The 17,201-nt window shown below is 40.6% G+C and overlaps 1 protein-coding gene across 4 annotated transcripts in view; it reads left to right on the top strand.

The window, feature by feature from the left end:
* The window catches only part of snap47 (synaptosome associated protein 47), a 60,308-nt gene that overhangs the window by 5,848 nt on the left and 37,259 nt on the right, over positions 1–17,201 (top strand). For 2 of the 4 annotated variants that reach the window (XM_048529711.2, XM_048529709.2), the window contains exon 2: positions 3,487–4,041. In XM_048529711.2, the coding sequence (XP_048385668.1) occupies positions 3,527–4,041 (515 nt within the window). In that variant the 5' untranslated portion in view covers positions 3,487–3,526. Of the gene's footprint in view, positions 1–442; positions 789–3,486; positions 4,042–17,201 lie in introns of all 4 variants that reach the window. The other 2 variants (XM_048529710.2, XM_059646165.1) reach the window with 2 other exon arrangements.

Raw genomic sequence — 17,201 nt, 5'->3', positions numbered from 1 at the left:
AACTTCCGGTTGTAAAACAAGAAAAAGAAGAAGAATAAAAGGCCAAATCCTTGTAAACTAATTTTCTGGTGCTTCCATTAAAGATTTAGACTTACTGGACTGAAGTGGAACAGTGGAAAAGTTTTGAAAGCAAATCAGAGGAGGAGTGTTAAGTAGAACAAATGATATGTAAAGCTAATTCCTTGATGATTATTTGTTTATGGTGAACACTTAAATGCTCAGTTGTAGTGTGAGTGTGATGCAGTTATTAGTGCCCTTGCCTGTGAGTCACAGGATTTTTGGTTCAAAGTCCCACTCTAGAATGAGACTAAAAATTAAGCCTGTAGTCCCAGTGCACTGAGGGAGCCCTATATTGTCAGATGTCTAGTCTTTTGCATGAGATGTTAAACTAAAGCCCATCTGCCTGCTGTAGTGGTTGATGTTGTTTAATGGTTCTTTCCAGGTATCGACCTGATCTTCAAACAAGATCAAACAGTTTCAAACAAAAACTACTTAAAGAACACATTGGTCATCCTGCATGTACATTTTGAAGTGCACAAAATGATTCAGGCCAGGAAATCTCACTCACCAGTACTTTTTTCGCTTCTGAGAATCCACCACCATCATCCTGATCTCCAGAATGCTGACCCATGACCTTACAGTCAGAGCAAACTACTGTAAATCTCCAAGCTTCCTTCTTCTCCAAAGGCCTTGAATGTGTGCCCCTTCTCAAATTTTTGGCCTTGTTTCCTGGAATACCTTGTTTGAAATCCTCCAGTCAGGTTTCTGCTCCTGCTACAAAACAGCTGGTGACCATGAAACTATCATCACTTGTTGTAAAAACTTGTCTGCTTCATTAACATGAAGGCAAGGTTGCAGAATAAAGGGGTCCAACTTAAGAAAGAGATGAGGAAGGATTTGTTCTCTGAGAGTAGTGAATCTTTGAAACTCCTTGCCACAGAGAACTGTGTGGCAGAATCTTGAATATATTTTAAGGCTGAGGCAGATAGATTCTTGATCAGGAGGGGAATCATGGGTTACAGGGAAAGGGCAGGAATTTGCATGAGAGATATGTTGGATCAACCATGAGTTAGTGAATAGCAGAGCAGGCCTAAGGAGTGGAATAGCCTACTCTTGTTCTAAAGTTTTGGGTCTTCTCCTTTAGGAAAGGAAATTTGCTGTCCTTATCCGGTCTTGCCTATGTTTGACTTCAGATCTATAGCAATGCAGTTGATTTTTATTTTGAAATGGCCTAGCAAGCCACTCAGTTTAAGGGCAATGTGGCCTTCAAATGCTAGCCTTGTCAGTGATGCCAATGTTCCATGAAAGAATAAAGGATCAAGCAAACTAAGAGCTGGAGTAAACCATCTATTAGTCAGCTCTGCTGTTCTGCAAGATCATAGCTGATCTTCAGTCTTAACTCCATCCTTTTAATCAGAGGATCATCTGCAAAGGCTTCTGTTCCTACTCCTATTAATTCTCTGATTCCCCATGGATTTATCCGTGTACCCTTCCTATTTCTCATCTATCTGTTATTTCTTGGCAACATCATCTGAAAACATGGTGCCATTTTTTCCATGACCTTATGAAATCCAGCACTGTTCACCACTTTCACCCTTAACTGTTTCATCTCAGTACATCCAGCTTATCTGACAACTAGTACTGAGCGAGCAAAAACTACTGCCAAACTAAATATTGGGAATGCTGAAGCCATTCCTTTTAGTCCCCACTATAAATTACATTCTTTAGTTTTCTACTTGGCAGTTGTCCAAAGTTGACCCTGACCTTGGTGTCCTGTTTGACCTAGAGATGAGCTTCTAATCATCTGCACCATCAAGAACATTGCCAATCACCTCAATAACATTGTCATACTACACCGCTGCCTTTGCTCATCTGATAAATCCCTCATTAATGCCTTAGCTCTAAACAAAACTTTCCTGTCCATCCTCCCACATTCTACCCTGAATAAATTTGAGGTTGTCAAAAACTCTGCTTTTTGTGTCTTCCTACCTTGCAAAAATCCCTGCTCGCCAGTGAACCCTGTGCTCACTGACCTGCATCGATCAAACTCTTGATTGATTAGCTTTTCGATTTAAAAATTTCCATTCTTGTTTAAATCCGTCGTGGGCTCCTTTCCTTTTCTGTAATGTTCTCCACCCTCACTGCCCTCTTGAGATATCTATGCTCTTCTAACTCGTGGTTCCTGATTTTAATTGGTCAGCCCACTGTCAGTTGTGCCCTCAATTTTCCAGGGCCAATATGTGACATTCACTTAAACCTCTTGATCTTCCATTCCTTCTTTGCAAAACTCATTAAAACCTTCCTCATTCCCAAACTTTCGATCATCTGCATCATCATGACTCTCGGTATCAGATTTTGCTTTTTCACACGTGTGCAAAACACTGCGCGATTATATTCTGTTAAAACGTGTATAAAGTACCATTTGTGTTGACATATATACCAACTGCATTAAATATGAATTTACTACATTTATAAAAAGGAAACTTGCTCTTAAAACCGAGCTGAGCAATAGGAATGATTGCAAGGATTAAAAAAAGGACTTTTGCAGATTTAAAGAAACTCAAGACATGAAGGAACTTGACTGAAACGATGTGGTTAAAATCAAATATTTGAGATGTGAGATAAATAACTTGGTTAATCGGACAAGAACTTAAGTGGTTTATTTTCTCCCAAAGAGTACTTTGGTAATGCAATAGTTCACAAATATAACCTGCATTTACACAAGGTGTTGTATAATTGTCAATTGTAAATTGGACGGAAATTGGCATAGAGCTAAGAAGAAGTAATAATTTGCAGCGGTAGTTAAAAGAGGCTGATTTTAAACAAAATCTTAGCATTTGAGTGAATTGGGGAGATTCCAGGAAATAATTTCAAATAATTCAGTGCACTGTCACCAATAATGGGTTGAAGGGAGGGGGTAATACACAAATGTCCATTGCTGGAGGAAATTAGATGACTGACTGGTCGGCTGGTGGAGAAACTTGAAGATTGTTAGAAACCACCATTGAAGTGGACAGTACAAAAATATTTGGGACACTTTAGAAATATTGTAGGTAAAAGGAATCCAAAGACGTAGTGAAAAGGTGAAGCAGATCTTTCAAAATAAGGAAAATTTATGTCAGCGTTAGCTTTTTGATGTTTCTAAAGTTGTTTTTCAGTCTTGTGACTTCTGCCAAAAGAGGTCACTCAGCTTTGTAGATGATGCAGATTTGTTTCATGGGCCTGTTTAAATTGGCAAATGACACGATGTTAAAGTAATTAAATTTATTTACTTAAATTACAGTAGCTGCTTTTTGCTGTAGAAAAGTGCCTCCACCTCAGAAATTTTGGATAAAGATTTCTTTTGAGAGAGTTTGTATAATTGCCTTAATCAATCCTACTTTATCCAGACTTCTGATGTTAATGCTTTGCCTTTTAATGTGATCTATGATTTCTTCTGCTGAAGCCTAACTAAACGTTCCCTTCACTTGCCCAATGCGTTCCTAGGTTTCCATCGATTTATCAACACACACACCTCCTGGGAGAGATGAGTGCTGCTGTGATGAATAAAAACTTGTGCATCCATTCCTGGCCTGGTTCATACTACCTCCACAGTGAGAAACGATGGGTTTATGGCAAACTGTCACTCACACCAGGCCAACTGACATTTACATCTGACAAGGAGGGGCTTACGCTGACCAGCTTCAAGCTCTCTGCCATCACCAGCATCAAGAAGGAGGCATCCAGCTTCATATTCAGCTCACTTACCGTGCTGGTAAATGGCAATGAGAAACACTGGTTCAGCTCACTGCAACCCAATCGGACAGTGGTGTTTAATGTTATTGAGCACTTCTGGCAAGCACAGTTGCTTTCATCGGAGGGGGTGGAAGTAGAGTCCAGCCCTGATTGCACATCCAAAGGAAAGCAGCTTATCCACTTGGCTTCCAGCTCCCACCAACGCTTGGAAGACACAGCAAAGGTCTTGCATCATCAGGGAGAGCAGTTTGATCGCATCATGAAAGGGCTGGACAAGATCGAGTCAGACATGGATGTGGCAAACAGGTATTTGGGGCCACATGGTGTTATTGTCAGCAGTTTTGTGAGTTTTAAAAGAAACAGGAGGCAGAAAACCCCTAGGAAACAGGGGAATTAAGGAAGCAGTGCAATATCCTGTCTGATGCACACTGCTTAAAAGGGAACAGTGTAGTCCCATATGCTAATTCATAGGGTATTTGTCTCTGCATTAGCACCTACAAGCATACAAGTTACACAATGCCAGAGAAAAGAAAAAAAAGTCGCTTACCCTTTTCCATTGTTAGGTATGTCTCAGAAGAAACTCTTCTCCTGAGTCACTTCCAACTGCCAATTATTTTGCTTTCTATCACATTTCAGCCATTACCAATTTGCTTAGCTATTTCTTCACCTCCAGCTTTGGGTAGCATTTGTCCCCGTAAAGCCTTCCCATTCTGGCCATTCCCTAGGTAAGGCCTTTATTTGCTCCCTTGTAGTCAAGTCTGTACCCCTTGCACTTTGCTGCTTTACAGCTGCTTGATTTATCTATTGCTGGATCTTACTTGCCCACATCTGGGACAATCAGGCATATCCTTCCTTAGCTAAACCTGATTCATATCGCAAGTTCATCTTGGAAAACAAACATAACCTTATCTGTTTGTTCTGAGATGAACAAAGCAGTGAAGGAAACTATGGGTTCATTCATTCTGCCCCTCTCTGTTGTTCATCTTAATGTAAATTCTCTCCATCCCAACCGGAAATCCTGTAATCTTCTTGGAGGAATAAAAACCAGACTAAAATGCCAGTTTAATTAGGGGAGAAAATAGATGGAAAATACTGATCTCCACCCAGCAAGAAGCAACTCTGATCCCCCAGGTTTATCAAATCATGAGAACTGTTTGTTTATTCATTCACGGGTTGTGGATTGCTAAATGGTGGCTGTTACTTTCAATTGCGATTGAATTTAGTGGGTTCCTAGGCTGTTACAGAAGACATTAGGAATCAAGTGTAGGCCAGACCAGGTAAGGGTAGCAGATTTTCAGAATTTAGTGATATTATTTATCAGACAATTGACAGTTGTTTCATGGCACTGTTACTGAGACAAACTTAACGTTCCAGATTCCTTTAATTTAATTCAAATACTCCCAGCTATAGTGTTCAGATTCTGACCTGAGTCTCTGGATTACTAGCCTAGTAACATCACCATGATCCGTTGTCACCCCCACAACATAAATCTACACTCCTAGGAAAGAACATCACCTTTCATGTCAGACTTCCAGGCATCTGCAGTATTTCGTTAACGAAATATTAACTGTGTTCAGGCTTTATATGACCTAAGATTGTGACCTTTATTCCCCAACTCCTTAACTGTGTTTTTTCCCTTATTTCTGAATTGCACAATCTGTTTGGGAATTCTGTGTCACTTCAGTCCTGATCCTTTGAATCTCCCAGTCCTTTTGCTTCTCTGCTGTATCTATATCTTCATCTGATATGGTCATATATTCTTGATTTCCTTCTCCTCCTTCCTACCCGTTCCTCTTTAAAATGCTTCCATGAATTGTAGAATCCCTACAATGTGGAAGCAGGGCATTCGGCTCATTGAATTCATAACGACAATCTGAAGATCATACCACCCAGACTGATCCTATCCCTGTAACCCTGCATTTCTCATGGCTAATTCACCCAGCCTGCACATCCCTGGACACTATAGGCAATTTAGCATGGCTAATCCACCTAACCTGCACATCTTTGGATTGTGGGAGGAAACCAGAGCACCCGGAGGAAACTCATGCAGACACAGGGAGAACGTGCAAATTCCACACAGTCAGTCGCCCGAGGGTGGAATCAAACCTGGGTTGCTGATGCTGTGTGACAGCACTGCTATCCACTGAGCCATTGTGCCTCCCTGAAACCAGTCTTTGGCCAACCGTTCAGTTTCCCTCTGTATGTTCTCCATTAGCTCAGTGTCAACTTTGTTCATTTATGCTCCTCTGTAACAACTTGGGCTGTTTTAGTATCTGAGGCCGTATTGATCCAATTATTGTCTGTTAGCGAACAGGTTGTATGTTACTTATGTTGGCTCCCGCAATTTTACAACGCACAGTAGAATAAAAAAGGATCAGTTTACTGCACATCCTTATGTGTGCAGCTTTGTATGTTGTTTTATTTATTCATTCGTTGGATGAGGGCATTGCTGGCTAGCCAGCATTTATTGGCAATCCAGTTAAGAGTCAACCACATTGCAGTGGGCCTGGAGTCACATGTAGGCCAGACCAGGTATGGATAGCAGTTTCCTTCACTAAAGGACATTAGTGACCAGATGGATTTTTGCAACAATCAACAATGGATTCACAGTCATCATGAGATTCTTAATTCCAGATGTTTATTGAATTTAAATTCCACCATCTGCCTTGGAGGGATTTGAGCCGGGGTCCACAGAATGTTATCTGGATCTCTGGATTAACAGTCCAGCGATAATGCCACCTGCCTCCCCCAGGAGGATATGGACAGGGTAATGATGTTTGTATCAGAATGGAAGAGTACTATTTAGAATTTGAGTTGGTTGTAGGAGGTAGAAGGTTCAACTTTGCAGTCCTTGATAAAATCCTCAGGGGTAAATTGAATACTTTCACTAGTTGGCTGATGTTTGCAGCCAATAGATAAAATTGCTTTGCTACTGAGAGTGCATTTTAATGTTTTCATTTGCATGCAAACCTTTTGGGACAGTGACATTCTCAAGCTGTGACCTGTGCACGAGTAAAGCTGGGTCCAGCCGTGATGGAAATCACCAGGGATCCTGAAATAGCAGTTGTGCAAGTTAAAAACAGCCCTTTGTTTGTGCTCTTTCATATACTTTATCTATTACAAAACTTACAGGTGTACAGAAGTGAAAATTATGCATTTCATTTTATTCTACTATATGCCATTTAATTTCAATATTTCATGTCTTTAACAATTTCTATAAGTTTCTATTTGCACAAATTTGCTTTGAGCTAATTATACCACATTTAAGGGCTGGTTCACTGTATGCTTATAGACCTACAAATGCTTTCAGCAGCGACCACACTTTGTGTGTAAACTCAGAATTTGACAGCATGATCTGCATAGTTTGGAAAACTTTGTGGAGGGGTGAAAATGGTTGCTAGGATATAATGCCAGGATTTCCAGCCCCATTCCCAGTGGTTTCTGATTTTCATCAGCCCCATGTAAAGGTACGAACTGGTTCAGTTTGGCAAGCCCACACCTTGCACTCCCAGTCTTGCTGGCTGAGTAGCAGGTGATAGATAGCTCCTTGTCCTCTGCAATTTTCATGGAATAAGGCAGACATTTAAAAGATTTGTGATTCATGGCATCTTGGAGGTTGTGAACCGTTGCCTGCCTGAGGGAGCCTTATGCAAAGTAAGTGTGAAACGTTTCACACTTGCCCTCCATGCCAAGTTCTGCACCCAGCCAATTCCTTGATCTTTTCATACATTACGTGCCACATAGCTCTGTCATGTCCATTCAACGACTGTACACTTTTTTATAGTACCTACAAACCCTATAGTGACAAAAGGAAGTACTTTGAAAAAGAAGTGTGTTAATCCTCTGGAGAGTGAGTAATGTGAAATTAATAGAATATGTTCACTATAGAGGAAGGCCCAATTTTGGCCGTTGTCCCTAAATGTTAGTAAGGAGAACCTTGTGGGGTTGACAGTGTGGCTTTGCAGTGGTCAATGCCAGGTAGTCCATCTGGTTTTGTTTCTTTTCCTGACTTTTATTTTAGTTTTATTATATGATTGAGTGGCTTAGTGGGCTGTTTCAGAGACCATTTAAGAACTGCCTACATTGCTGTAGGTCTGGAGTCACACGAAAGGCCAAAAATAGATGGATTTTTATAACAATTGACAGTAGTTTCATGGTTACCATTATATTAGCTTTTAATTCCATATTTAATAACTGAATTAAAATTTCACCATCTGTCTTTGGGATTTGAGCCAATTCCCCCAAGCATTACCCTGGTCCTTTGAAATACCAGTTCAATGTGTTATGATCTCAGACCAGACTGCTAAATTTGTTAGAATCTGGTTTAGGACTAGTAACTTCAGATAATCCCTACAGTGTGGAAACAGGCCCAACAAGTCCACATTTACCCTCAGAGCATCCCGCCCAGACCCTTCCCTCTAATTGACACATCCCTGATCACTACGGGCAATTTAGCATGGCCAGCCCACCTAGCCTGCACATCTTTGGACTGTGTGAGGAAACCAGAGCACCCGGAGGAAACTCATGCAGGCACTGGGAGAATGTGCAAACTCCACTCGGACAATCGCTCGAAGGTGGAATTGAACCCAGGTTCCTGGTACTGTGAGGCAGCAATGAGCCACTGTGCCGTTGTTTTTTAAAAAGTGGGCCGAGTGTGATACTTCGGGTACTTGCAATGAGACAAAACCACAAAACTTCATGATTTTGAACAAAACACAATAAACTTTACTTTTTACAAAGTTCTATTGCAATATATATTTATAACATGTATTATAATATCCAAAGTTAACCTGAGCTAAATATAGTTAACAGACACTGTGATTGGACACCACAGAGCATGTCAGATGACAAATGTGGACCAGACAGATCCCATAGATTTTTCCCAACCCCCAAGTGTTAGGACTGTGTAGGTCACCAAATATTGAAATCTCACAAGAGATTCCCATTCTTCCCTTTTGAAGACTTAGCTTTGGAAATCCCTCAGAAGACCATCAGCCATGGATGGCCTCAATAGCTGCTTGTGTTCTGATAGTTCACTTTCCTGTATTGAGTCTATGCTGTTCTGAATTCTGGGCTCCAGAATTGCTCTCCAGCCCTTAATCACAGGTAAAACTCCAGCTTTTCACAGACAGTGACTTTCACCCATACAGAACTTGGTTTTTTTATGCATCTCTGAACTTAGCTGGGCCAATCATTCTGCATGTGGGCTTTCCACCTCCTGCTCTCCGCTGCACTGAAATATTAGTTGCTTCTCACAAGGCCCTTTTGATTTATGGATTTCTGTTGAATCCTAACAGTATAGAGGTATCCAAGTGACTCTTGGACTTTTCTCTTAGCCCCAACAATACAGAACCAGTTGCCTTCTAAACAGCACTTTTCTGCACAGCGCCTGTTTGTGACTCTCTCATTCTCCAACTGCTGTTCAGTGACCCTTCAATGGTTTTCAGTGAACGACTGAAAGTCTTGTAACAAACCTGCAAACCCATCCCTATTGCTGCACAGAACTGAATGTTACAACTAACAGTGGAATTCAAATGTAGCTAAGAGAAGACTGAGTTCCCTGAATGTTATGACATTCACAGATACTGCTTATTCAGAAAAAACGGTTAGAAAAATAGATTTCATCAGAGGTGATGTCAACACTATGCCAAGACCTGCTCTCCCTATCATTAAGCATTTATTAAGCCTTATCTTTGCTGTGAGTTCAGATATCTGAGTGTTGAAACTGCTTTATCCCAGGGAGACTATTGTTTTCTTCATAGCTCTGGCATCTGATCCACTCTGTCAATTTCATAATATTTATTTACACAAGGTAAAATTATTTTAAGTGCTTACGCCCTGCTTTGGATACTTTAAAGTGTCAGGATAATTAACATTTTGTTGGACTGTGTGAAAGCAAATTTTATAAATGAAATAGATACATCTAACACATCCTGTTGTCACTACAGGGTTCTTTTGTTCCAAATAGAGCACGTTGTGATTGAGATGGGTTAGTTAGTTGGCTGGACAGCTAGTTTGCAATGTGAGTGACACCAACATGGAACAGTACAGCACAGGAATAGGCCCATCAGCCCACCATGTCTGTGCCATCCATGATGCTATTCTAAATAAATCTCTTCTGCCTTTCCATGGTCCATATACCTGTGTTCCGTCATAAAAACTAAAAGAACTGCAGATACTGTAAATCAGGAACAAAAACAAAGTTGCTGGAAAAGCTCAGCAGGTCTGGCAGCATCTGTGCATGAGAAAACTGAGTAAATGTTTTGGGTCTGGTGACTCCTCCTCAGAGCCTGTATTCCCTGTTTGTTCATGTGCCTTTGTAAATGCCTCTTAAATATTGCAATCCAATGTGCTTTTACCACTTCTTCTGGTAGCATGTTCCAGGCTCATACTATCCTCTTAAAAATAAAAATGCCTCACACATTTCCTATAAACTTAGCCCCTCTCAGCTTGAACCTATGGCACTTAGTATTTGAGATTTTCACCCTGGGAAAAAGAGTCCAAGTATCCACCCAATCCATGCCTCTCATAATTTTGTGTACTTCTGTCAGGTTACCCCTCAGCTTCCGACACTCCAGCAAAAACAACCCAAATTTGTCCAACTTCCTTATAGGTTAGACACTCCAAACAGTGACTTCAATTCCTGCATAGGCTGTGGTTACCCCAAAGACTTCCCTTCAAGATCTCTTGCTTGGTCTGAGGTGTAGTGACTCTCAGGTTAAATGACCACTAATCATCTCTTAATTGAGAGCGTTTGCTATAGTCTGTTAAGAATATGATGACTTTATCTACAGGATTGAATGGCAGAGGACAACTGTGACTTGGTATGGACGAAGGACGTGAGGTGGCATGGATGAGATATTAGGAGTGTAAGATAGGTGAGGCCTAGAGAGCCTTATTTGTATTATACTAAAGTATCAAGGTAGGCATTTTAGAGATAATGGCAAGTGCAGATGCTGGAGAATCCGAGATAACAAAGTGTGGAGCTGGATGAACACAGCAGGCCAAGCATCATCTTAGGAGCACAAAAGCTGACGTTTCGGGCCTAGACTCTTGAAAGGTAGCCATTTTAACCAGCTTGTCTCTCACCCGGTGGCAGCTAGCGTAACTCTTTCTCGCCTCCCTTTGAGGGAACATTTTTCCTAAGGCAGATGGGGCAAGGAAGGAAATTTCCCACATCTCACTAGCTCCTTCAAGGATGAAAATCCAGCCTTGAATGTCAGTAGCTGTTCGATCACAACTGCCAGGCTTGGTCCTGTCCTATTTGATTTGACATTAATTATTGCTTGTTCTCAGAGCATTGATGTCACTTGCAACCACGTCATTTATTTGGGATCTCCTAAAGTTTAGTTTGGACAAAATCTTGCTATCCCGTGTTGCCTTGAGATGCTGATAATGGGCTGCCTGCTTTGTTGCAGTTTGGGATGGCTTTGTAGGATGAGACTGTTCCTCACAGATTCTCATTTAGATTCGGCAGCAAAGGCTCACTAGACTTAGAAGAAACGAGTGACTCGTTTATACATAATATATTACTCCAGGCTCTATCATATTGATGAAGCAAATTACGCGGATGCTGAAATCTGTACTGAAAACAACAAACGCTGGAGATCACAGAAGGTCAGGCAGCATCCAGAGAGAGAGCAAGCTAACTTTTCGAGTCTGAAGTGAAGCTTTGATGAAGAGTCATCTAGACTCAAAATATTAGCTTGCTCTCCCTCTCTATGGGTGCTGCCTGACCCACTGTGATCTCCAGCATATGTTGTTTCTAGCCCTTCATTTTCATGTAGGTCTGATGCCTGTCATTCTTTAGTCGAAAAATAAATTCCTTCTTAAAATTTGTAGGAAAACAAAATCCAAGTCAAAAGTGTTTTGTAATGTATGTTACTTGGATATAAATTTCAACTTGACCTGATTCAGGATGTTTTCTTCAATATGATTGTCAAATTTTTAATATTCCCCTTTAGGGACGTCTATCTGTAATCCCTAACTGATCAGCAACATGGAAGGACAGTTAACCATCTCTAGAATGGCCAAGCAAGTAACTCCGATCCAAGATAATAAAATGTGAGGCTGGATGAACACAGCAGGCCAAGCAGCATCTCAGGAGCACAAAAGCTGACGTTTCGGGCCTAGACCCTTCATCAGAGAGGGGGATGGGGTGAGGGTTCTGGAATAAATAGGGAGAGAGGGGGAGGTGGACCGAAGATGGAGAGAAAAGAAGATAGGTGGAGAGAGTATAGGTGGGGAGTTAGGGAGGGGATAGGTCAGTCCAGGGAAAAGCATCTGCAGTTCCCATTATCTCTAACTCCGATCCAGGGCGGTTAGGGATGGGCAGTAAATGCTGACCTCACCTGTGATGTCCACATTCCATGAATGAATTTCAGGGCAGTCCTTCCCTACCCAAACCCATTTTGTGGCAGTTGCCCCAAATATATGTCTTTTGTGCATCGTCCTGGACATTAGTGTAAGGTAGATAAGGGAAAGTCTGTAGATTTCTGTTTCTACGTGTACTGGTGATTCGGTTTGAGTGCTATTTGTTTATAATAACTTCATGCTCTCAAGCCACCGTGACTGGATCAGAACTCAAATACTTTGGATTTTGTGCATCTGGCTTATCAGTTCAGTAACAAAACAGCCAAACCACAGTTCATGGGTTGTTTACAGCTAGTGTTGTATTGGATGACGTTTTTTAAATGGTGGTCTCCTAGCTGATTTTTTTTTAGAAGTTAGGGTAATCATTATGCTCCAGAACCATCAGACTAACAATTTATAAGGATTCAACTTGAGACTTACGTTGCATGGATTAATTCCTGCAATACAGCATTGTTTTGAAACTGTTACTCTGGGAGTAGTTGAAACTTAATTTTGTTTTCTGAAAGCATTTCTAGGGGTGGGCTATTTTTGCTACAAATTGTCAGTAGGACTGTATGCATTTTTACTCATTTGTAGCTTGGCCTTGTCTTCCAGGAATTGCATTGTACAAAGACGTTTGACTCAGTCTGTCATTGTATTTACAAGGAGACGGTGGTACCACAATGGTTTAAAAGAAATGAAGTATCCTTTTCGCTTTTTCCATGATTTAGAAAAATATTGTTTTTGAGTCGGGTCACATCTTTTAAGTAATGATACGTGGCATGAAGAATTATCTACCAGTGTAGTGTGTTCTACAGAAATAACTGCCAGGATAATATGCGGCTTTGTTTTAGATAAAGGTGATGCTGCCAGATCCTGCCTGTGGCAGTTGTGGGAAGGTGACCTAAGCTTTCCCTGTGATCTCTGCTTGTGTTGACAAACTGCCACGAAAGTATTAGTGCTGGGTAGCAACAATATAGGAGTATATTTGTGTTGGAATATGGGGGCTTGGGGATGATGGCATTTTTGTGATATTGCTAAGCTCGTCCTCAATGGTAGATGGCTGGGAGATGCTGTTAAAGCAAAAATGCACTATAGAGAGTACAGCAAGGATGTGGCATATATTGAAGATTGAGTCTAACAGCATGGAAGATAATAAGAATACAAGATTATCATGGATGGCACCAAACTTCTTCAGGATATTCTGAGCTACATCCATCTCCTCATAATGATGAACTTTGGTAAAGAGACTTTGAGAGGGCAGAATTTGAGCCACGTATCACAGACTGTAATTCCCTTGTAACTGCAGCATTGATTATGCCTGGTCCAGTCAGCTTTTGCTCAATCAGGATGTTGACTGACAAATTCAGTAATAGCAGTGCTGTTGAAATTTGGAAAAGTGGTTAGACCTTTTCGTATGAGTGATACGCAGATACATATGTAGCTTGATCTAACGCTTTTTCTTGGCCCTAGTTCTGTCTTTGGCTAACATGAATTGTTAGAAGAGCAATGAATGCAGAATGAACAACTAGACAAACTATAATCATCTTACACACAGTCAGTTTTGTGACCCAGTTAAATGTCAGTATTCTCAGGGTCAATTAGGGCTTCTATAATGGTAGAAGAATGAGAACATGGTTATTTGTATTTCAGTCGGAATGCTGTGTGCATCTACATTGTTCTATTTTTATTTTTGGAGCAAATATTTCACTTCATGATCCCCAAACACTATCTTGCTGACTAAGATATTTTTGTGTAGTAGCTTTGCACTAAATAAAGGAAAGATGGAAAAGAAGTAGATGCTGTAAAGTAGATTTCTGAAGAAGGTTTCCATCCCGAAACATCAACATTTTTCCCCCTCTGATGCTGCCTGGCTTGCTGTGTTCCTCCAGCTCCACGCAATGTTGTCAAAATTATGTACAGCATCTAGACCTGTCCAGTATACAACAGAAGCATAAAGGTTGAGATCTTGCATTTCTGTAGTGGTCCTCACAGTGCAAAATTATGCCTGAACAATTCATAAGATAGGAAAAATATATATACAAAGGAAATAAGGCAAGGTGAAGGAAAAGAAAGTCAGTTTAAAAAGATTAGGTTTTGGAAGATTTTTTCAAACAGTCCAGTGGGAGGGGAGTCCAAAAGGAAAAAGTAGAGGATTTGAGGGGAAGGTAGTGGCTGCGTTACTGAGATAGTAATAAAAATCCATCAGTTCAAATTCCACCATTAATCTGTATCTGACTCCTGCAGTTTCACACAAAAATGTTCAGTTTTTAATAAAAACTGAAGTAACTGCGGACGCTGTAAGTCAGAAACAAAAACAGAAATTGCTGGAAAAGTTCAGCAGGTCTGGCAGCACTTGCGGAGAGAAATCAGTTATTGTTTTGGGCCTAATGACCCTCCCTCAGAACTCAGAACAGTTCTGAGGGAGGGTTGCTCAACTCGAAATGTTAACTGATTTCTCTCCACAGATGCTATCAGAGTCAGGTTAACATTTCAAGTTGAGCGACCTTCCCTCAGAATTGTTCTGAGTTCTGACGAAGGGTTACTCGACCCAAAACAAAACTGATTTCTCTCCACAGGTGCTGCCAGACCTGCTGAGCTTTTCCAGCAATTTCTGTTTTTGAAGCTCATTTTTAATTTCTCTTTGTATTGGCCTATTAGGGCACTGACTCAGATCTATCTGGGACTTCCAACAAGGGGAATATCCTGAGGCTGATGTTTTTAAACTGGGTTTAAGGAATGGAGAGCGACTGTAGGATCCTGCGTTGAAGCTGGTTTAGATATAGCCAGGATGAAAGACAGGAGGAAAATGATGTCACTGGCAGGTGAGATGTTGTAGTCCCTAGTAATTTTTCAAAGTGTGATTTGAGATAATTTTGTGCAAAAGCATTTCATTCAACTCCTTTTTCAAACAGAAGATGCTCACATTGTTGTACTCTTGCAAATTCAGTCTACTCAGACACAAAACGTAAATGTGTTCGAGGTTAGTCGGGTTTTACTTTGCTTAGACTGTCACTGTTTTTGCTTTGTTTTTCTCATTTTTTTGTTTGGAACTGTGAGCTAGAATTGAGAATCGAATTTTGCCAACAGCTTGTTTTAAAAATAGGGAGAAAAGAAACAAAATGATGTTTGCATGTGCAAAGTGGTCTGGAAGATAATTGCTGGCAAGTTATTGTCCTAAGAGCAGTGCAGATGTCTCAGCCTCAGATGACAAAGTGTGTAGCTGGATGAACACTAGGCCCGAAACGTCAGCTTTTGTGCTCCTGAGATGCTGCTTGGCCTGCTGTGTTCATCCAGCTTCACACTTTGTTATCTTGGATTCTCCAGCATCTGCAGTTCCCATTATCTCTGTCTGAGCCTCAGGCTGTGTAAAGCTCAAGGACTGGCAGCTGGTTGGATATTGTATCGGTGAATCAAGGAGTTGCTGATGTTTGCCAGCCACCCACAGAGAGTGTTGGAAAAAGAAAGATAAAATATAGATTGAACTGGTTCTTCCTGGGTTTTTGGTGGCTGTGTCCTTGGAAGCTGTGTTTGAGTCGTACACTCTGATTTTACATTCTTTAAAGCATTGTTGACTATTCCTAGAAAATAATTCCAGTTCAGAAGAATTAATTAGATATCTAATGGTGTCTGTTTGCATTGACTGGATTTGAAGCAAGATACAATCACCAAGACTGTAATATAATGGATCTTTCAAGGATTCCATAACACCTGACATTTGTCGTTGAAATGGTTATCAAACTGACAAATTGCAATTCTTTTATTTTCTTTATGTTATCCCTTAACTGTCTACCTAAATGTGGGGGTTACGATGAAGAAGATTGGACTTAAAATGTTGACATTAAATAGATTACCTTGACCTGTAGCTTTGATCTACTACAGTTACAATATTAATAATAAAATATTAGTTTTCATTTAAGCTATAAAATTGATGTCCAAGATTTGTTATGCATAGAGTCTGGTTAGGAACAGTTGGTCAAGTTAGAGGCTCATTCAATAACTTAGTTACAAATCCAGTGTTGGTAAGGCTGATTTAATTTGGTTTTACTGTCCCCGTACCATAACAGTTTGAGTTTTCAAAATAGATCTACTTGTATTTTTATGTGAATATTTATTTCCTCAATAATCAAGTTAGACATTGTTTTGCAAATTTTATTGCCTTTACAGGAATGAAGTGATTGTTATGAACGATTAATCTGGAAAACATGAGTCCAAATCCTGACATGGCAGGGCGACAATTTGAAAACTGTTGAGCAGAATTCAGGATAAATAGGTGTCTATTTGAACCACGTTATTGTAGCTTTATAAGACTCTGTTTAGGCTACACTTAGAGTAATGCATTCATTCTGGTCACCCCATTACAGGAAGGATATAGAGGCTTTGGAGAGAGTGCAGAAGTACGAGAATGCTGCCTGGATTAGAGAGTTTGAGCTATAAGGAGAGGCTAGGAAAACTCGGGTTGTTTTCTCTTGAGTGCCAGAGGCTGTGGTCAGACTTGATTGAAGTCTATAAAATTATGAGATACATAGATGGGATTGATGATCAGAATCTTTTCATGAGAGTTGAAATGTCTATTACTAGGGGGCATGCACTTAAGATGGGGAGGGGGAATGTTCAAAAGAGATATGAGGGGCTGGTTTTTTCACACAGACAGTGGTTGGAGTCTGGAATGTGCTGCCAGGGGTGATGGTGGAGGCAGGTAGAATAGGGGTGTTTCAGGGACCTTTAGATAAGCACATGCGTATGCGATGTATGGAGGGATACGGACTAAGGTCGGGCAAAAGGGATTGGTTTACTTTGGTATCATGTTCATCCCAACATCGTAGGCTGAAGGGCCCATTCCTATGCTGTACTGTTCTATGTTCTATGTTCTATTGTGTTTGGTTCTCAACTTCCCCTTGAAGTAGCCAATCAAACAATTCAATTGTATCAAACGGTTGCAAAAAGCAACAGTATTGTGAGGACTCCTTCACCACTACATCAGTTCTGAAAGAATGTTCACTGTCTATTCAGCACAAAGGATTAAGGGAGTTTAATTATGTAAGGTAGGTATGGAGCTACATTTAGTTTCAGGCCAGGCAGGCATTAGTTTTCCTTATGTTAGGATATTAGTA

Source organism: Stegostoma tigrinum, chromosome 5 (assembly GCF_030684315.1).
Source record: "Stegostoma tigrinum isolate sSteTig4 chromosome 5, sSteTig4.hap1, whole genome shotgun sequence".
Lineage (NCBI taxonomy): Eukaryota > Metazoa > Chordata > Chondrichthyes > Orectolobiformes > Stegostomatidae > Stegostoma > Stegostoma tigrinum.
This window is presented reverse-complemented; position numbering and strand designations above follow the sequence as displayed.